We start from the raw sequence: 22,008 nt of genomic DNA, 5'->3' as shown, positions 1-22,008 counted from the left end.
GAAGTAATGTTTTACATCACGTATGACTGCATTTTTTTCGCGTACTGCACCCAGATATGGTATTCTAAAAGAAATAGAGCGTTCCTTTGCCTTCTCGGGTGGTGTTTTGCTTTGCCCTTCACCGAGCTGCCCTAACTCACACCGGAAAGACACTGCCACCTTATAGTTTCCACATAGTAACTTGCGTACTGCCGCGACGTGTTAGAAGTGACGATATTTTATTGCCAATCCAGCCCCTTTTTGAAAACTTTTAGCGTCCGCTCATTATAAAATGTTTTCTTTTTTCTTTTTAGATGAAGACAAATTTTAAAGGATGTAGCACACCCCTGGTCTCCCGTTAGAACCGAATTTTTTTTTTTTTTTGCCAGGAGAGGACTTGGCAGATGTTCGACAAGTCAACTGGAAGAAAAATAAAAGCTGCAAAGGCGTACTGTTTACTGAATATGTTCCTTCTCGATATGCATAAAAAACAATGAAAGTTCATGATTCGGTGCAGGTTGTTCTGCAAGGCATCTTTGAACGAGAGACTGCGGGGAGAGTAGTATAGATTTAGAAGCTGTAAAACTACTTTGGAGCAAATAAACCCCTCTGTTCTCTACGAGACATGAAAAAAATCTCATTCACGCTTTCAACTCAACGGAAAAAGAAGGAAAGGACACTATAGATGGGTACAGGGGAGAAGCTGCTGGTTTCATTGAAAACAAAACGGCATATCCCGTTGTGGCTTCTCCCCCACATCCCCCCGCCGTCCTCAGTATCGGCATCTATTCGAGCTATGTGATATAGCAGAAGAAAATGAAGACAACATGGTCGTTATGAAATAATATTAGGAAAGTTGTTGGACGCGAAAACGTATCCCTTTCATCGTGCCAGAACGAGAATTTCAAAGAAATCACAATTGGATGCAATGATAGTAAAAAAAATGCCGTCGATAGCGCCTTAGCTGCAAAATTCAGCAGAAGGGTCCTTCCCTGTCCCTAAGAGTCCGTTAGAAGAACATGTCGCTTTAATTCCAGGCTATGTACAACAATAGTATATTCGTAAGATAAATTTAAAAACTCTTTCATTAATCAGTTGGAGGATAGACATCTTAAATTTTTAGAAAAACTGTTCTTTGCCCCTAAAAGGTTGTAATTTTACAATTAGTCTATAATTTAATACAACATTTGAAGCCACAGGAACAAAAAAGCTGTAGTCAGTAATTTTTTTATGGAATTAATGAAGTGCAATTCTGAATTTTCACCAAGGTGTGCTCAATCTGCTGGTTTTCAAATAGCACAAGATATCAACAGAGAGCAAGGAATGATTACATTGAAGACCTATAACGACACTGAATTTACCGTTACATGTAATTTCATTTTTGTGCTCACATTTACAATGTTATCGTTCTCATAATGTGTTCGGCGTTGTGAACAGCAAGTTCAAGCCTGTTAATTTAACTTCGTTTGCATAATGTGAAATTAAAATCACCTTATTTTGTATGGGGTTTTAGTATTAGTGTTGTACATTTTCACCACAAAATAGTTTTGTTGTAATTCGTTCATTTGATTCTTACAAAAAATCAAAAAGTCTTATGTGTCCTCCACTGGGGCAACGCCTCCTAAGACATTAACATTTTCACAGGCGCGCTGTCCAGAACATTCAAAAGCTGTTGGTGCCTGGAGGAGAGGCTGTCTTCAGCATAATAGCTAACATGGTGTTTTACACAGCGTTTGAAGAAATGCCGAAAGACTCGCGTTGGGCGCGGTACATGCAGGTAACCCTTAGGCCTACCCGATATTCTCCTAAAGCTTAGAAATACTTGGGAAATTATGTTTAATAATTCTAAAAATGCCCTACCTCAGGAGAAGTCAACCTGTTTAGCCTGCCACCCACTTTCGTTTCTGTGTTAGTTGTAATATTTTCTAACCGTCCACCGATTACACAGTAAATATGATTTATGAAGTAGGGATAAGTTTACTTTAGAAAATTTATAAAGCCGAGCTACAAGTTAAAACATACAATAAGCAGTCCTTTATTGTCAACCCCCTGCTGCGATCATCAACAGGAGTCTTCTGGTGTCCCGTGGTTAATGAACAGGGCTAATTATAGGGCAGAGAGAGGCATCCGAGCACTCAGTCTTCCCGAGTTTCATGTACGATAAGAACCGGAAGATGCGGTATTACCGGTCAAGCTGATAACAATAAATTATACTGCACTATCCCTTGGAATATGGCTGAACTGGAATGCAATCACACTACTGTCTATGGCTCTACGTTGTCTAGGTGTCTGATTGCATCAGCCGGATCTTGTTCAATTGATAATTCACATGAACGCAGTTCCCTCGAACTGTACAAACAAATAAGTTACAATAAATTTTGAGGCCAATGCAAAGAGTTTGCAATAAATTTAAAAAAATTATTTCAGCAGATTCCACAAACACTTTTCCTGGTGCCTTTTGTCCGCCTCAACTGCTATTTAAAGCAAAATCGTGCACCAGATGTGCTTAAAAGGAAATGTGAAAGTCCATAGATCGTCTCGTGTACCTCCATACAACGTAGGTAACAATGTAAAATTTCTGACTTGTGAGCGCTGATGCGCCAAGTAAGTCACTGTTCGAATGATACGAGGGCTTGTAGAAAAGCAATATCTCCGAATTTTTAATTCTGTTCTCTATACTGGTAGAGGTACTAAAGGTCTGGCTTATTTCTCAGTCGACTGACGTAAGATGGTTTCGAATTGTAGCGTGTTAAATAGCGGTATGTACCGCAACTATGTCGGTGCGTAAGAAACAATGTGTTGTAATGGAGTGTCTAACCGCAGACAACGTGCATCCAATTGAAATCCATAGAAGAATGAAAGCTATGTGTGGTGATGATTGTATCGACATCACTAATATCCGACGCTGGGCTGTTCGTGCTCTTAATGAAGGGAGTAAAAATCGTCGAAGGAGACCAAGAGATGAATACAGTAAGCAGATTCAGAACCATGTAGTCTGCAGTATTTATTTGGGTATGAAGAGACTTGCACAGTGTAGAATAGCATGGAGAGCTGCATCAAAGCAGTCTTCGGACAGACGGCCACAATAACAACAACCTCATTGTGAGTGACAGAGCACAATCTCTTTCCAAAGCTTAGAGAACAGCTTAGAAGACTTCGCTTTAATAGCGATGAAGCAGTGTAATTAGAGGTAAGGTTCTGGTTCCGTCAGAAAGTCAAATATTCTACAATGGCTGATCAACAAACCGGCTTCTAGCTGGGGGAATGTCTTCGTCACCAAGGTGGCTGCGTTGAGAAATAAGTCTATAGACATGAAAAATAATGAAGTAGATATTAATAAAGCTTGTTTAATTTAAAAAGTTTTGCGATTTTTCGAATTAAAAAAGTTCGGAGTCATTCAAGTGTGAGCAGTGATCAGTATTGAGGAATATGACAGGAACGATCATTCGAAGCAACAATGCCCAGTAAACATTGACTGTAAAATTCATGATTAATGAGCCTTGAGCACCTGTTCATCATCGATACTGTGAAACCAATCGCACATCGACAACGACCATATACTCTGCAACTTACGCAGAATCGTCACTGGAGAGTGGGACAAACTGGACCAGGGCTGGCTTGATAATCTCATCGAAGATACATAAGTAAAGGTTTAAAGTCTGAACATATTAACGTTGGCCCAGGAATGCTGTGAAAAACCTCTAGTGGGAAGCAGAGGATTTTGTCCTTACACAAATGTCTGTGTATTTGATTTGGTGATCTGAACACATCCCAAATGTAAACAATCGCATGATTGAAGCCAATTTTTGTTTACTGTCCAGTGAATTTCCAAATGAAAGGGCGATGCACAACATTTGTTGTTGCGTGTATTTTTTGAGGAAATAAATGCAGATGTCTCGAAGTGTTTGGGTGACGATTTGCCTATTCTTTCATTTCTCCAGAGAGTGGAGAATTCAGCATACGTTCTATGTCCAGAACATCTGCTATGAATTTCGCCTTGATCGTTAATAATAAATTTTATCATCATTGCTTTTTCTCAATTCTATTACAATATGTAGATTTTATTTTAATAAAACGGATTGCTCTTCATAACCTCACTTCGAGAGCCAAACTGCTGAGCAGACAGCTCTCACAACGCAAGCACTTTCGGCGCTGAGGTGTCATCAAGAGCAACCACTCGTGACAGACGAGACTTGTTACATTGGTACAACGCCAGAGGTCCTGCAGTAGACTCACTTGTCACGAGTAGTCAATGGAGACAACAAAATCGTTCACGTGAAAGGGGCTTTAGACACAATCTGCCGAGACTTTCCAAAATAACCAGTTCTTAGCAGCCGAATCTGCACTAGTATATCATTACGATTTCTACAGGGTGAGAATTATTGAACTATTTGAATAAAACGTAAATTAGTTACAAACTACGGCGTGCACACAATTTATTCAACATATGAACGTCACTACAAATATTCGGATTTAGATTACGACATGTTCGATATTGCAGCCGTCATTGGCGATGGTGTGGAGCAGACGAATAAGGAAATTCTGAATGACCCGCTGAAGTGTCGGAACAGCGATGCTGTCGATGACCTCCTGAATGGCTGTTTGCAGCTCAGAGATGGTTTTGGGGTTATTGCTGCAAACGTGTCATTAATATAGCCCCACAAAAAGATGTCGCATGTGTTCCGATCCAGAGGATATGGCGGCCAGTTGAGGCCCATGCAGTGGCTTCTGAGTACCTGTGAGCCATAATGTGTGTCCCCAAAGTGCTCTTCCAGAACATCAAACACTCTCTTGTTTCGATGGGGTCGAGCTCCGTCTCTCACGAACCATATCTTGTCGAAATGAGGGTCACTTTGTATAATGGAGATGGAATCATCTTCCAAAACTGTCACGTGCCGTTCGGTAGTCACCGTGGCATCAAGCATCAACGAATATCGAACCAACAATCCGTGACCGGAGATTGCCCACCACAGAGTCACGTGCTGAGAGCGAAGAGACTTCTCGATCGCGAAATGCGGATTATCAGTCCCCCAAACGCGTTTTTTTTGGTTACTGACGAACCCATCCAAATGACAGTGGGCTTCGTTGATAAGCCAAACAACAATGCGCATGCTAATTCCCATCATGCTACGCAGTAACAGTGCGGTCTGAACTTCCTAACGCAAACCATTCAGAGAAGCTATGACGATTTTATTTCATGTAGTTCAATATTTGCCCCCCCCCCCCCCCTGTATATCACTAAGGTCAGCTAAATTCTCATGCGCGCTTTTGCGCTGATTAATTCAAGGTGTTACAATAAGATGTGAATGAAGTGTTTCTCACTCTGGATATTTCCACACTATCACAAGTAGACATAATTTAACTTTGTTTATTTGAACAAGTTAACTTCGAACACAAACAGTCACTATTTCTGAAGCAGCGCAACAGCAGAAAATAAACGTTTTCCAACGATTCTTCCTAGTATGTGAAGGAAAGTTTCATCACAAATAACTGTTCTTAAACGAAACCGGTATAGATTCTTGAGAGCTTAGATTACGTTCTCGTGAGCAATGAAACGTCTGTCTTAGAAAACAAAGTACGTCTGCAAAGTTGTATCTCACGGGCAGTACGACTTGTCCACGGCGCGGAACACAAAGGCTCTGAGCGCAGGTCGCGGGCGACGTCCCATCTGAGGCTGTGTCCAAATAGTGGTGGTACTTGAGTCGCTGGCTGGCGAAGACAGAACTTTCTCTAGCCGGCTCCGTGCTGGGAGAAATACTCGCGAGGCGGAAGGTTTTAATTTCCCTATTGGCTTGCGAAGCTGCAGCGAATGCAGCTAGAGATACGTGTCTGGAGTGACGCCTGTTCTGCGCCCTCTAGCTGCTTACCGGGAGACCCTCTGTGGATTGAGCAAGATACGGCGGGAACCAGCATGACCGCAGGTGTTGGACTGACGATAACCCGCTGAACAGAGATGCCTTGCGGGTTGGCGGCGTCGCAGGCGACTCTGAGATAGACACCAGTTTACACGAAAGTTCTCCCTTAAATGATAACAAATATAACTAGAATGACAGCACAGTATCACTAAATTATTGAAACTGCCTAAAATTACTACTAGGAACCCAAGAGGCGTATCATTCCAATGGCAAATTACGTCCTTTTCTGCTAGCACAGACTTCTTGTAACTAATGCATCTGATTCCTTGATTTTTATATTATCGTGTTTAGTTAACAAGCTTTCCAAGATTTATGCGTTACCATTTTCTTCGCCTCAATGAATCTCTTTTAATTTTATGTGCTACTGATACAATTATAATGAAATATTCAGCGTTTCGAGCTCTTTAAGAGGATATATTATGCTTCTCAGACCTTTTATGGTGCAGCAACACAAACACAAAAGTAAATCGTTTCGAATACAAGTAACGCACGTAATCAGATGACCAGTACATGGACGCACCAGCCACGCGTAAGTCTGACATTTCCGCGACGCTACCTATACCTGTCCATCGCGAGGTGACTTTTCTCTGCAGTGACAGCTTTAAGCGACTGTGCCACGCCCCCTCTACTACCGAGGGCGCCATGTTCGTTTCGGTCAGACGCTGCCGACTCATGTGGCAGAGAATCCGTAACGTGTGCTACAACACTGCCTATCCTTTGCCATGCTTTGTGCAGTTTCTTGCAAAGTATGTGTGTATATGTCATGTAGTCTCACAATTTCGCTTATTATCGAAAGAACTATCACTTAGGATATAATGTGATATTTGACATGACATCAGAATTGAATTCAAGATGGCGATCCAAGATGGTGGACCTGGGAATACGAACACACTTCCTAGGTCACTTTTCTTAACTTGAAAGTGGCGGGAAATCAAAAAAATCATTCCTTGCAAATGAGAAAAGTAAACATAATTTAAATGTACCCAACGAGGGTACAGAGATTGAAATAAATATTGATGACTTCATCCAAACTATGCACAATTTTTGGTGAACTTAAGAACTGTTATAGCTAATCCAGATGAATCAGGATTGTATTATCCAACTTATGATGGAAAATCCAATAATAATGTAACAAAACTGTTTCGTTACGTGACTGTAAAGGAAAGAAATAACATTTTATCTAGAATCGCACATTCTTTGATATTTACTATTAAAGACAGTCTTGATCACGATTTATTTATCAAGGTGACCGGTTTCGACCACAACTGTGGTCATCTTCTGACGTACAGGATGTATACAAAGCTTTAATTAGAGGGCTACATACATTAAAGAAGATACATAAAGTTATAAAGCTATAAAAAGATGAATTACTATTGAGTAGGATCCTCTTTCTATTGGAGAATCAATACTGGAGAAACCAGTGCACGTCTTACGATACATAATGGAGGCTCCACTGACTTCAGACTGCTTGATGTCATTACTAACCACTGAGTTATAAGTCGAATTACAATTTAAAATTTCTTAGTTTAAAGAACATTGTCAAGAACTAAAAATAAATACACACTAAAATTAGCTTATTAAACAGCTATTGTCAATTAAGAAGTGTTAAAAATATTTAACCATGTAGGAAAAATGAACTTCGGTTTGGCTGTACATGGGTTGCCCTCTCAAGGCCTGTTAGTGAACCATTTGGAACCACTGGTTGCCATGGTGAAGTTGGACGCCGTTGCAAAGATGAGGCAGCAGGCTTCTTTCCACTGATAGTTGTTGTAAAGTCGATAGTCGAACTAGTGGTTGCCATAGTGAGGACAAACGCCAGTGCAAAGATGTGGCAGCAGGCTTCTCTCCAACAAAGTTATTGTGAAAGTGGAATGGTGCGTCAGACGATGTATTATTGAGCAGCAACATGTCTTTATTGAAACGATTTTCAATGTGTAAGCTGCAATAATCTGTAGCTTATATGTATACTACATGCTGCACAGATACAATATGATGTAGTTGTCCATATATATGAAATATTGTCTATGAAGTTGGTATGTAAATTACATGTGACAATTTTTAAAGGCATTGCTATTCCTCAAGTTATATTCCAGTCTTATAAGCAAATAAAAATAATGAAAAAGGGAGGAAAATTATAAAATTATGAGCCATAGTGTCAAAAATAAAATGATGTGAATTAGCAATATGCAGTCTAAAAGCATATATAGGCAAAAATTCTAAAACAGATAGTCAGTCATAAAATAATATTTGGTGAATAAAATTACAATGTAAAGATAAAATATTTCCTAAAAGTCTTAATAATTTTTTTAAAAAATTTTAAAAAACAAAGGACAGAAGAGTAAACATTCTAAAGAAGATCATCGAAAAGCTCAAAGAAATGTTTATCTTTGAACTGAAGTTGTTCGTTTAAAACATATAATGGATTACTTTTGTGAAGTGAAAAGATTTCAATTTCTTCTCAGGTATTTAGCAGTGTTTCTTTTGGCACAGTATGTAATATTTTCAAAGTGTTAGAAATGCAACCCTCTGAATTACTGTAACCATCAAGATGTTGACCAAATATTGATTTGGTACATGCAGTACCAGTAGTATGTTCTTTGAAACGTGTTAAAAAGTTACGGCCAGTTTGGCCAATATACTGTTTCTCACAGTCATTACATGTTATTTTGTAAACGCCTGACTTTTGGTATATATTTGAGTCTCCAATTGTGTGTTTCAGTTTCATCTGTAGGGAGTTATTAGTTTTAAATGCTATTGTCACGATTGTGTTCTTAAATAATTTATTTATTTTATCTGAAATAGGTCCCATGTATGTCTTTTTGTAAATCTCTTCTTGGAATTTGTAACAGCATCATTTGTTTCTTGTAATTTTTGATATAAGAGATCAATACCTGATGGGAATTATAATTGTTAGCAACTGCTATCTGTTTTGATGTATTAATCTCCTTCTGGATTGCATCATGTTGGAGAGGAAATTTCTGTATCCTATGTATCATAGTTTTAAAAAAATACCATTTTGTATCTTGATGGATGGCATGATTTAGCATTTATTATTACATCGGTTGATGCGGGTTTTCTATAAATAGAAATATTATGTTTTCCATTCTTATTTGTAATTGTGAGGTCCAGCAAATAATACTATTGTTACTTTCGTGTTCTACTGTAAATACAAGTTTTGGATGCAAATTATTTGAGTTGTTAGCGAAAGCATCAGTTTCTTCCTATAATTTAACTCCACAGTTGAGCAATGCAAATATTAAACGTCTGATTGCTGACGTAAAGATTGCTGCAAAACATGCACAATTTACTAAGTCTGAAATATGTGACATTGCACGTAAAACTAAAAATGTCATTACTAATGAAAAAGATAAAAACAGACATAATAATGAATTAAAACTCGTACAACAAATCAACCAGAAGTTAATAACTAATAAAGCTCTTGCAATCAAGGCAGATAAAGGAAATACTCTTGTCATTGTTAGTGAACATGATTATGTTTCTAAGACTTTACATCTTTTTAATGCTAATGGAACAGCTGAAGTTAATAAAGACCTGACTTCAAGATTTCAAACAAAAATTAAAAAGCTTATTGATGATAGTGACTCTTTACTTTCACCTAAAGATAAAATAACACTTAAAGTTGTGAAACTCACTTTACCTAAGTTGGGATCACAAATCAAATTACACAAACCAATTTACCAATTCGTCCAATTGTTAATAATACCAACAGTCCCTCTTATCACCTGAACAAAAAGCTTAATCAAATCTTAAAATCCTTCTACATTTATGAAGAAAATTATAGTATTAAAAACAGTTTTGAATTAATTAAGTTAATTAATGATGTGCATATGCCAAAAAACGCAAGGTTCACATTGTTGGACATTACAAATATTTACACGAATATACCTGTTCAAGAGACTCTCTCTATTATTGATGATAACATATCACAAAATCATGAGCCCCGAAGAAATAGTAGAATTCATCAAACTGTTAAGAATTACTCTAGATTTTAATTATTTTTCATTTAATAATAAAATATACATACAGGAAGATGGACTTGCAATGGGGAATTCCCTGGCCAGCACCATAGCAGATATCTTCGTCAATTATGTTGAAATTCAGTTTTTAAAAAATAATCCAGAAATAACAAATAAAATTATATACTACAAAGGATATGTTGACGACACACTGCTATTATGTAATGGCTCTAAGGAAGAAATTGATGCTTTAGCTAACAACTCAAATAATTTACATCCAAAACTTGTATTTACAGTAGAACACGAAAGTAACAATAGTATTAATTTGCTGGACCTCACAATTACAAATAAGAATAGAAAACATAATATTTCTATTTATAGAAAACCCACATCAACCGACATAATAATAAATGCTAAATCATGCCATCCATCAAGATACAAAATGGCATTTTTTAAAACGATGATACATAGGACACTGAAATTTCCTCTCCAACATGATGTAATCCAGAAGGAAATTGATACATCAAAACAAATAGCAATTGGTAACAATTATAATTCCCATCAGGTATTGATCTGTTATATCAAAAATTACAAGAAACAAATGATGCTGTTACAAATTCCAAGAAGAGATTTACAAAAAGACATACATGGGACCTATTTCAGATAAAATAAATAAATTATTTAAGAACACAATCGTGACAATAGCATTTAAAACTAATAACCCCCTACAGATGAAACTGAAACACACAACTGGAGACTCAAATTTATACCAAAAGTCAGGCGTTTACAAAATAACATGTAATGACTGTGAGAAACAGTATATTGGCCAAACTGGCCGTAACTTTTTAACACGTTTCAAAGGACATACTACTGGTACTGCATGTACCAAATCAATATTTGGTCAACATCTTGATGGTTACAATAATTCAGAGGGTTGCATTTCTAACACTTTGAAAATATTACATACTGTGCCAAAAGGACCACTGCTAAATACCTGAGAAGAAATTGAAATCTTTTCACTTCACAAAAGTAATCCATTATATGTTTTAAACGAACAACTTCAGTTCAAAGATAAACATTTCTTTGAGCTTTTCGATGATCTTCTTTAGAATGTTTACTCTTCTATACTTTGTTTTTTTTTAATTTTTAAAAAAATTATTAAGACTTTTAGCAAATTGGTGTACCAACTATTAAATATGAACCAACTTACGAGTTAGAACAACGAGAAAATATTCTGAAAAAATCGAAATTTAAGATATCTTTTTATGATGTACAACTGCAGAAGTAGCAGGATTGAGTAGTAAGAAAAATTTCGAACTAGATATCACATAACTGCAGAATTTATAACATATTTCGAATTTATTACATTTCAGACAAATTGTAAAAATAATCAGTTACTTCGCTCTTCGTTATTCGACCACGTTAAATGGAACAAATGAAATTTTACCACAGGAAATCTGGAATATTAACCCACCAAATAATATTCTCAAAGCATACAATCAATTTCTCGATTTTAAATGAGTTACACTACTTATATCAGATGCTGACATAATTCCACGTAATTTCATAACGAACTATCCTATCTATGTGATTAATGTGACGTGAAGAAACAATATTGTAAGTTCAAAGGAAAGGACTAGGAATCTTTGTGTGGAACTTTTAATGAACAAATCCCTTCAGATACTTCCACGTATGTTGGAATGTATAGTAAGAAAAATTTAACTTACAATGCTTCACACAGAATATTTACTGAAAGTTTTTAACTATGTTGTTTGTTGTTGTGGTCTTCAGTCCTGAGACTGGTTTGATGCAGCTCTCCATGCTACTCTATCCTGTGCAAGCTTTTTCATCTCCCAGTACCTACTGCAACCTACATCCTTCTGAATCTGCTTAATGTATTCATCTCTTGGTCTCCCTCTACGATTTTTACCCTCAACGCTGCCCTCCAATACTAAATTGGTGATCCCTTGATGCCTCAGAACATGTCCTACCAACCGATCCCTTCTTCTGGTCAAGTTGTGCCACAAAATAAATGAATAAAAAATTAGAAAAAGTTAAAGAAATTTTAACATCATGTTTTCATTTCATTTTAAAATATTTTCAGGAAGATAAAGAAAACAAAACTGAAAAATTTAATATGTTAGTTAGAAAATGATTGCTCATTGTATTTCTTGTGTATAGCTCTTTTTATGTAGATTATATTAGCATTTTGAATTTTCAAAATCAATTAAGATTTGCGTGAGATCGATGGCTAAAGGACAAGTCTGCTTCAGCTGAACTACCAGTTTGCAACTCGTATTTTATCCGGTGGCAGGTGGCCTCTAGATAAAGATAATACTGACCTAGAGCAACAATTTCCGTCAGTGAGAGAAAGGTTGCGCACTGAGTGAACTTACGTAAACATTCTTTTCCTCTATTTGTAGTATGACTTACGTGAAACATTCTCTCGCGCCAATCTAAGGCAATTCAAAACTTCTGTCAGAGATGGCGCTGATGGACGATCCATTGAAAATAATAGCGGAACATGTTTTACTTAAAACATAAATTAATTGTTTTTAAAGTTGTCTTCAGTATTCATACTATCATTTACATGTTATTCACATTTCTTCACTTCAAATAAAACACGAAAATGTGAAGAAAATAACTTATTTACATCCAAATTAACTGATGGAAGTAGTGCTTGTAGAATGTACTTTGTCACTCGAATACCTAACATATATACCATTTTAGAGGATATTTACTGTGTCAAAGCTCTAAACCAAGTATGAAGATTGAAGGATTTTGACCATTATCTCATGAAATCATCAAAGTGTCAGTGGTTAGAGAAGAACTAGCTATTTGACAAAACTTTTTCTATTCTCGCTTCTGTACGATCTATCACCAAGTAAAGGGCAAGTTTAAGACCCATCCTAAGGAGCGGGTGGTGTGTTTCATCCCGAAATAATGGAGCCCTCTGTTATCTCAGAAGCAAGATGCACTGACGTACGGGAGGTCAGAGCCCGGAATCTCGGTTTATAGGACTAACACAGTGGAAGGTGTTCGCTAGCGAACGTTTTGCACTTTTTAGGAATGAAGCTAATTTTGTCGTATTAAATTTCATAATCTTTAAATGGACAATATCAAACAGCTAAAGCAGTGTGGTGACTGTCTAGAAAAAAGAATATTAATGAATTTCATAAAGATATGTAACGAAAAGATGGATTTGTAAAGAAAGTGCATCGAGACATCAGAAAATTAAAGTTACATGTGAATTTGGTAGAACTATTGGTAAAACAAGAACACTAAAAAATCAAGTACAATCGACAGTTCATAATAATCGTATGGCTGCTCGAGAAGAAAGAATTAGGAAAATTTTGAGCAAAGGATAGATTTCTTATATTCACCATAATTCATTACGTTTTATTTTCTTACGTTCACTTTTTATAAAGAAATATTAAATTTTATTTTCTTACATTTACGTTTTATATGAAATATTAAATTTTATTTCCTTGCTTTCACCTTTTGTATGAAAAAATAATAATTTGAAAATTATTGAACGTGATACGAAAAAATGTTCAGATTTATTAACTTTTCTAAGTAATTTAAAAGAAATTAAGTGATTTAGACCTGAAAAGTAGATGATCTGTTAAGTTCTGTGTAAGTTCTAGTGAGCTAGCTCACGAGGAACGAATCAGCTAGTGAGATAGAACTGAGATATAATCTACCAAAACGTCCTAATCTCATTGTCTATAGAAAATCTGACACCCACGCACATTGAACCACATGTGGAATATTTTTAAGCTACACTGAAGCGCCAAAGAAACTGGGAGAGGTATGAGTATTCAAATACAGAGAAATGTAAACAGGCAAAATACGGCGCAGCGGCCGGGAACGCCTACATAAGACAAAGAGTGTCTGGTGCAGTTGTTAGATCGGTTACTGCTACTACAATGGCAGGTTACAAAGATTTAAGTGAGTTTGAACGTGGTGTATAGTCAGCCCAGGAGCGATGGGACGCAGCATATCCGCGGTAGCGATAAAGTGGGGATTTTCCCGTATGGCCATCACACGTGTGTACCGCGAACATCAGGAATCCAGTAAAACATTAAATCTCCGACATCGCCGCGGCCAGAAAAAGATCCTGCAATAATGGGATCAATGACGACTGAAGATAATCGTTCAGCATGACAGTCTTCCACAACTGTCTGCAGATTTCAATGCTGGGCCATCAGCAAGTGTCAGTATACTAACCATTTTCTCGTGTACCGTTGATGACTGCACAACACAAAGCATTACGCCTTGCCTTGGCCCGACAACACCGAAATTGCACTCTTGATTACTGGTAACATATTGGCTGGTCGGACGAGTCTCGTTTCAGATTGTGTCAAGCGGATGGACGTGTACGGCTATGGAGACAACCTCATGAATTCATGGACTCTGCATGTTAGCTGGGGACCGTTCAAACCGGTGGAGGCTCTGTAATGGTGTTGGGCGTCTGCAGTTGGAATGATGCGGGACCCCTGATACGTCTAGATACGACTCTGGCAGGTGACACGTACGTAAGCATCCTGTCTGATCACTTGCATCCATTCATGTCCATTGTGCATTCCGACGGACTTCGGCAACTCCAGCAGGAGTGTTCCACACCCCACACGTCCAGAATTGCTACAGAGTGGCTCCAGGAACACTCTTCTGAATTTAAACACTGACGCTGGCCATCAAACTCCGCGGACATGAACGTTTTGATCATAACTGAGACGCCTTGGAACGTGCTCAGAAGAGATCTCCAAACCCTCGCTCTCATACGGAATTATGGACAGCCCTGCAGGAATCATGGTGTCATTTCCCTCTATTATGGGAATCGATGATGATGCTGACTAGTTGTTCCTGTTATCGACATTGACATTAGCAAGATATATGTCTTACCTTCAAATTTGAAGTCGATAACAAATGACAAAAGAAATATTTTTCTTCGTGTTATATAATTAAGGATTAATAATTTCGGATTTTTGTTTTAAGTGTACTGTGAAACCTTGGTTCTAAGTCAATGGGAAGTACCCTACAGGTTTTGGTGAGTGAAGTTTCGAGTATCAAAATATGCGATAATCGGCCATTTCTTTTGATAGTATTGACTTAGAAGCTTAAATTTTTACGCTGTGAAGGGGCCATAGACCTTGAATATGATACGCCAACCTGTTACAGAGAACGTTTGTCTTAAGGGACGGACAGACAAACAGACGGATGAAAAATGACCAAAAAATATTTTTTTGTGTTATAGTTTTACATATTAAGCATTTTCGATTTTTTTTTGCTTTACAATTGTACTGTGAAACCTTGCTTCTAGCCAAATTTCATGATTCTAGGTCAACGGAAGTATCCTATAGGTCTTGATGAATGAGTTTTGCGAATATGGAAATATGTGACATACATAGCTGCATCGACTTATAACCTTACAATTTTTTTACCGTTTAGAGACCACAGCCGTCTCTGGCTGCTGAGGCAACACTGGGATAGCTGTGCATAATGGGAGATGGGACTCTGTGGTGTGGGTAATGAGAAGCCTGGCGGCGGGGGGAGGGGGAGGGATAGCAGTGTGGAGTGGAGGACGCTAAAGTGCTACCTGTGGGAGCTCACAGGGACCATGGAGAGCGAGTAGGGCAGCTATGTGCAGCCGGGAGGTTAGACGGAGGGTGGGGTGGGGGGTTAACGGGAAAGGAGACTAATAAAAAGACAGTGGGTACATTGGTGAATAGAGGTCTATGTAGTGCTGGAATGGGAACAGGCAAGGGGCTAGAGAGTAGGACAAAGACTAACGACATACATAGCCAGGAGGGTTACAGGAACGTAGAATATACTGCAGGGAGAGTTCCCACCTGAGCAGTTCAGAAAAGCAGTTGCTGGTGGGAAGGACCGAGGTGGTGCAGGCTGTGAAGCAACCATTGACATGAAGAAAGTTGTGCTGGCAGCATGCTCAGCAATGTGGTGGTCCAGCTGTTTCTTGGCCACAGTTTGTCAGTGGCCGTTCATGCAGACAGACAGCTTGTTAGCAGTCACTCCCACATAAATGCAGCACAGTAATTGCAGCTTAGTTTTTGGATCACTTGACTGGTTTCACAGGTAGCACTGCCTTTGATGGACTAGAGTAGGTGATGGTGGAAGTGTGACGCTACAACGCAGTCCTTGCTATGAATTTTTTCGCTTACTTAACACATGAGCAAATGCTGGGATGGTTCCTTTGAAAGGGCACAACCGATTTCCTTCCCAATCCTTCCCTAACCCGAGCTTGCGCTCCGTCTCTAATGACCTCGTTGTCGACGGGACGTTAAACACGAACCCACATCACCACCACTTAACACATGAAACGGTTTGTATACGATGTATTGTCTAGCGTAAATATGTATTGTAAATACTATGTTTAAATTATGTAATATTAAACACTGGCAAGTCAGGGCATATTTAGTTAACGTTGAAGTCAGAGAGATTGTTTTGTCGTGCCGCTGGGCGCGGGAGCGCACCAGCGGGCAGTAGTAGCAGTGACGCCGTGCTCGGCGTAAGATGTACAGTCGAATGCTGCTATTCCTAGCTATGTCACATCTAACGACTAGTGTGTGGATCTAAGTACGACGGGAAAGTAATGGTCGGCATATTTGGAAGCATGGCCGGGCAAGTCATTACGGATTAATGGGCATAGTGCTGAAGAAACGAGGGCTTAAATGTGAAGCGCACTGTGGGCCCAAGTCGTAACAGTAAAAGCCCACTGCCACATTGTGTCGCCGCCGTGGAGTTCCGTCGATCCACCGACAACGAGGGAAGTAAGATCTACATAATTTTCGTAGGATTAAATTGTAGAAGGCTTGCCAGTGACTGTGCTTTTCTCCGAAGTTGAACAATTAATAACAAGATTTGTCTAATCGAAGTGTTGCATTCCACCCGACAATAACACCAAGTAGGTTCCTTCCGATCCTTATTTATCTAATTGAGCCGAGTGTGTCACGCCATAATCAAGAGAAAATATGTTAATTATCAAATTAGTAGCATACACGGTGAAGAGTAAATTTCAGACTGTTTTGAACGATTGGTTATCATGGTTAATTGTTGCACTTAATAAGCTTATGCGAACCGTAGTAACTTAATAACAGACTGAAGTAATAAAATTGATTATTAAGATTTATTTCCATGCATATTCAGCTTAAGTGGCCGGCCGGTGTGGCCGAGCGGTTCTATTCGTTTCAGTCTGGAACCGCGCGACCGCCACGGTCGCAGGTTCGAATCCTGCCTCGGGCATGTGTGTGTGTGATGTCCTTAGGTTAGTTAGGTTTAAGTAGTTCATAAGATCTAGGGGACTGATGACCTCAGATGTTAAGTCCCATAGTGCACAGAGCCATTTGAACCATTTTTTCAGCTGAAGTTAGTTCAAGGATATTTCATGAAATTATAAAGCTTATTCCACCTGACAATCGCCCAATTAATGAATTTTTATCATTCAAAACATAGTTAATCAATTATTGGCGATATATTTCATTATCAGTAGATCAAACTGTGCAAAGTACATAATTTTAAAGACAGAATGACAGTCCATTATTCAAAATCTAGACAGATAATTATCTGTGTTGTCAGCATTGCACTTAGCTGACAAATTATGAACAAAATAACTATCAAAATACTTATTGAAAGTTGACCACTAATGTTTAAGTGTAGTTAGATTGTTATGACATTATTTTATATGACTACTGAGCCTGACACAGCACTCACGTAAAAGTTCACGTTCCACCTGCTGCGCTACAAACAGGTAAACTTTTATCTTTGACACAATTATTCACGTACTTAACAGTACTGTCGCTCATCAGTTGAGCTGGCGTCCGATTTTTTAATTGCTTTTACAACTTAATCATTTCTTTCGGTAAAATTTCCACTGGCAAAATTTATTTCCAAATTATTTCCATTATTTCATTTACCGATCGTTATTGAATGAAATTACTCATTCAGTAATGATCAAGTTATAACGTCTCCTGTTTCCCGTTGAATTATCATTATTTACTTCGGATTCGGATGCCTTATCCCGACATGGGTCAAAGTTCATAAGTCACGGTCATTGTTAACTTGTAATTTCGCAAATCCCGGGAGGCCATGAGGCATAGGGTTGGGAGCAGAATGTAATGTATTTTTTTCTGAAGACAAATCGTTTGCAAGCGTTGTAGTGGAGTGTCGATGTTCACGGATTTTGCCGTTCCTCTCAGGACGTGGAGGAGTTCGTTTCTCCGTACCAGCACAGTGAGGACCAAGTGAGCGACTTCCGCCAGCTGCTGCAGAGCGAGGGCTACCAGGTGCTGCACTGTGACGTCGCGCCGCAGGTGCTCTTCTTCCCGAGTGAGATGCAGCGCAGAGGTGAGCAGCTCCTTTACCTTTAGTGTCAGCCAGTGTCTCACAAACAACGCTTTACATGCGCCTGGGTGCAGCTAACGCCAAAACCTCCAGCTGTCCGACACTCAGACCTGTACCAATCGTTGTATGTCGATAGTGTGTCAACCAAAGCTCCGATTTAGTTTGTGCTATGTGCTGTCGTCCAGTAGAACGACGTAAACGTTAATTAAAAGCAACATGAGAACTATGGAGTACACAAAAAGCATTACGATCAGTAACTATCAGGTATAGTTTCCGTGGGGAAGTTTGTAGAGCAATAGATCGTTGTACTAAGCATACTGGGTTTAAAACCCAATGATTGCAATTTTTCTTTACTATATTACGAGTGAAAGTGTTATATGGAACTACGTCATGTTTATAGAACTGTGCACTTGGCAATCTGTTTTCGCTTCGTTCCATTGAAAGCACGTAGTAAACCTACAGAGTACATTTGCAATTTCACAATATACAACCAGAACAAAAAGGAAGAAACAGTTGCATCACATGTGCAGAAGTAATAATAATAATAATGGTCACAATAATAAAAGTAATAGCCGTAATAATAAAGAGCGTGATCCATTCAGGAATTAAGGCTTCACAGTACTGGCTGGTTAAGAAGAAGTGTATGAAGAAAATTACTTTTGTTCACCAAGCACATTTGATAAGAGCTTACATTTGTGCATCCACCCTGAAGATTGCCGAATGAAAGATTGTGTCTGAAACAGAACTTTGTCGAAGTTTTAAAGCCATTATCCACCGGTGACGGTGAGAATTATGCAAATGTGGAGAACCAAACTGACTGTATGTGACGGGCTGCAGCTTAAGAAGATTTTTCCGTTGTTGCTGACTAATCTCTTCCGAAGAATCTCGAGCACCATCAGACATTTTACGCATCATATGCTTGTACACTCTGAAGAAATGAAGATCGGACGGTTGATAAATGAAGGTTGTGTTTGCAGGAATTACGTGAATTGCGATTTTGTTTCCTGGTAGGTTATTTTGTGCGTGCTTGTCACGAAGAACACTAATGTCTTCGTGGGGTCCATACGAATCCAGTATTAGCAGAAGTTTCTCCCATATAAATTTCACGCTTAAACACTTAAAAGGATTTTCAATCACAGGGGTGCTGTGGGGCGACGGGTGGAAGTTATTTGTTTTACAAATGTAATGAAGAATGTAGAAATTATTGCAGTGTTCCCGGCCGTTTTAACCATATGTGGGGCGGCTGGTGGAATTTATGTATATATTTATATATAATGTTTTGTGATGTAGAAACACTGCATTTCCCTGCCGTTTAACCATATGTGGGGCTGCGGGTGGAATTATGTTGTTTAAAATGTTCCTATTATTTATGCCGTCGTTTTGCCGCTCTCAACACTGGCTCTCTAACTACAATTTTGGCAACCAGAATGTGATTAGCAAAACGTGAAGCCTGTAATTAGAATTCCTAGTGCCCACTTCATCTGAGAAATACACTTATAGCTACAGCTTATAGCTCTGAGGAATTAGGAATTTGTCTGGGATTCATAATCAAAAACGATCGTGAAAAAAAAAACGTTCTCTATATTCTGAAAGTCACAGATGAAAAAAAAAAAAGAATCCACACAATCTGACTAACAGAGCAGTTCAGAGTCTAATGCGCTGATGCAACTATAACTGTCCAAATTAAATGTTTAAGTGAATGCTCGCCATAATTTGATGATTAGGTTCATCAAACGCCACGCTAAATAATGGTAGAATGTCTGTCCCGCGGCGGCACGTGAAAATACGACATACAGGTACGCAAACTGAAGATAGATAATTAAAGTCATCCCAGAATTAACACTTCACTCGAAAATGATTTCATGGTTACGCGTATCCCGAGTAACTTAATACGGCATCCGAAGCGGTTTATAGCAATGATACCTACGCGACGCGACTGCCGACACAGTTGGTGTGCTATTCAGCGTCTGGAGAGAACTGGGGCCTTGCTTCTTCGCGTGGATCTGCACAGAGATAACTTGTCCTCCGATGTGTGATGGAGTTCGCAGCAGTTATTGCTTTGCCTCCCATGCATGCCGATGTAATGCGTCTTCACATGTAGGTTGTCTTCTTGAGTGTCTCCTCAGCACAGTTCTGCAGTGAGCTATGCAGCGAGCAGGTGTGGCCAGCGGGTGGTGACGCTGCGCGGCAGTTTGCGGCCCAGCGTCCGGATTTGGGCGTTGTGTGGCCGGCCTGCACGTTCGTAAAATGTGCGGGCGGTCGCTGGCAGAGGTCACGGAGCAGAGGTACTTCCGCGATGTCGTGAAGATAAGCGGTGGGGAAATCGTAAGGCAGGTGTAAGGCCAGATGAAGGATGCGATTCTGCAGTGTCTCCAGCTTCTTCAGGTTCGTGTCGGCGGCGTTCCCCCAGACGACGGCGGCGTATTGGAGTACAGGGCGGAGCAGCGCCTTGTAGAGAGTGATGCACAGCCGCGGTGGTAGTTGGGAACCGGGGTTCAGCACCGGGTACAGGATGCGGAGCCTGTGCCGCACTTTGGTCTTCACTTCGCGGATGTACGGAACCCACGTGAGTCGGCGGTCGATGGTGACGCCGAGGTAACGCGCCGTTGGACGCCACGGGACAGGGCTGCCACCGACGGTGAGCGGTTGCAGACCTGCAGGAACGAGTCGCCTGGTGACGATCAGGAACTGCGTCTTGACCCCATTGAATTGTAGACGCCACTTGACGGTCCAGGCTGCCAGGGTGTCAACGGCGAGCTGCAGACGTCGGCGCATGACGGCGGCAATGAGGCTCCTCGTATATAGAGCCGTGTCATCCGCGTACAGGGCGAGCCGCACACGGTCGATCTTCAGCGCATCAGAAGTGTACAGCGAGTACAGGAGTGGCCCCAACACCGAGCCCTGTGGCACACCGGCATTGATGCGGCGGACAGAGGACAAGCCATGCGCGGCCCGCACATGGAAGGTCCTATCGGCAAGATAGGAACGGATGAGATGGACGTGCGACGTCGGGACCCTAAGTTCAAAAAGTTTGAATAAGAGGCCGCAGTGCCACACACTGTCGAAAGCACGCGACACGTCCAGGAACACCGCGCCGAAGAACTCGCGCTGCTCGAGGGCGACGAACGCATCTTCCACTAGCCGAAGGAGTTGGTGAACTGCCGAGTGGCCCCTGCGAAAGCCGAACTGCTCTTCGGGCAGGAGGCCTTCCTCGTCAACGTGGCGCTGCAGCCGCCTGATGTACACCCTTTCAAAGACCTTGGAGACGGCCGGCAGTAAACTAATAGGTCTGTAGTTCGCAGGCTGACGCAGATCCTTCCCCATCTTCGGAATCGCCACGATCTCTGCGTGCTTCCAGGACTGAGGCAAAGTGCAGGACCGGAGGATTACATTAAAGACGTCGGCGAGATGAGTGACAGCCACCGGCAGTAACTTCTGGAGTAGGGCGTTGGAAACTTCGTCTGGGCCCGCAGCTTTCCTGGGGTTCAGGGCACGCAGGATGGACGACACCTCCTCCGCCGTCGACTCTACAATGACGTCATCGTCGTCGCGTGCCTCCAAGTAGCGTGGGAGCCGGTCAGCAACCAGGTCGTCGTGGACAGCGTCGGTGGGGTCTTCGATCGGCGTAAACGCAGCCTCAAAGACGTCTGCGAGGGCATCAGCCTTCGAAGCTGGTTCGCAGACAGCCTGACCATGGACCAGCAGCGGAGGGATACGTTGCGTGCGGCGTAGGAAACGCTTCGTCGTCTGCCAGGCCGTGCCGTCGTCAAGACAGA

The 22,008-nt window shown here is 40.3% G+C and overlaps 1 protein-coding gene across 1 annotated transcript in view; it reads left to right on the top strand.

Annotated features, from left to right (window-relative positions):
- LOC124593888 (juvenile hormone acid O-methyltransferase-like) overlaps positions 1 to 22,008 on the top strand; it is a 49,595-nt gene that overhangs the window by 6,989 nt on the left and 20,598 nt on the right. The window contains exons 3-4 of the mRNA XM_047132235.1: positions 1,624 to 1,756; positions 18,088 to 18,235. Coding sequence (XP_046988191.1) covers positions 1,624 to 1,756; positions 18,088 to 18,235 — 281 coding nt within the window. The remainder of the gene's footprint in view (positions 1 to 1,623; positions 1,757 to 18,087; positions 18,236 to 22,008) is intronic.

This window comes from Schistocerca americana, chromosome 2 (assembly GCF_021461395.2).
Source record: "Schistocerca americana isolate TAMUIC-IGC-003095 chromosome 2, iqSchAmer2.1, whole genome shotgun sequence".
Lineage (NCBI taxonomy): Eukaryota > Metazoa > Arthropoda > Insecta > Orthoptera > Acrididae > Schistocerca > Schistocerca americana.
This window is presented reverse-complemented; position numbering and strand designations above follow the sequence as displayed.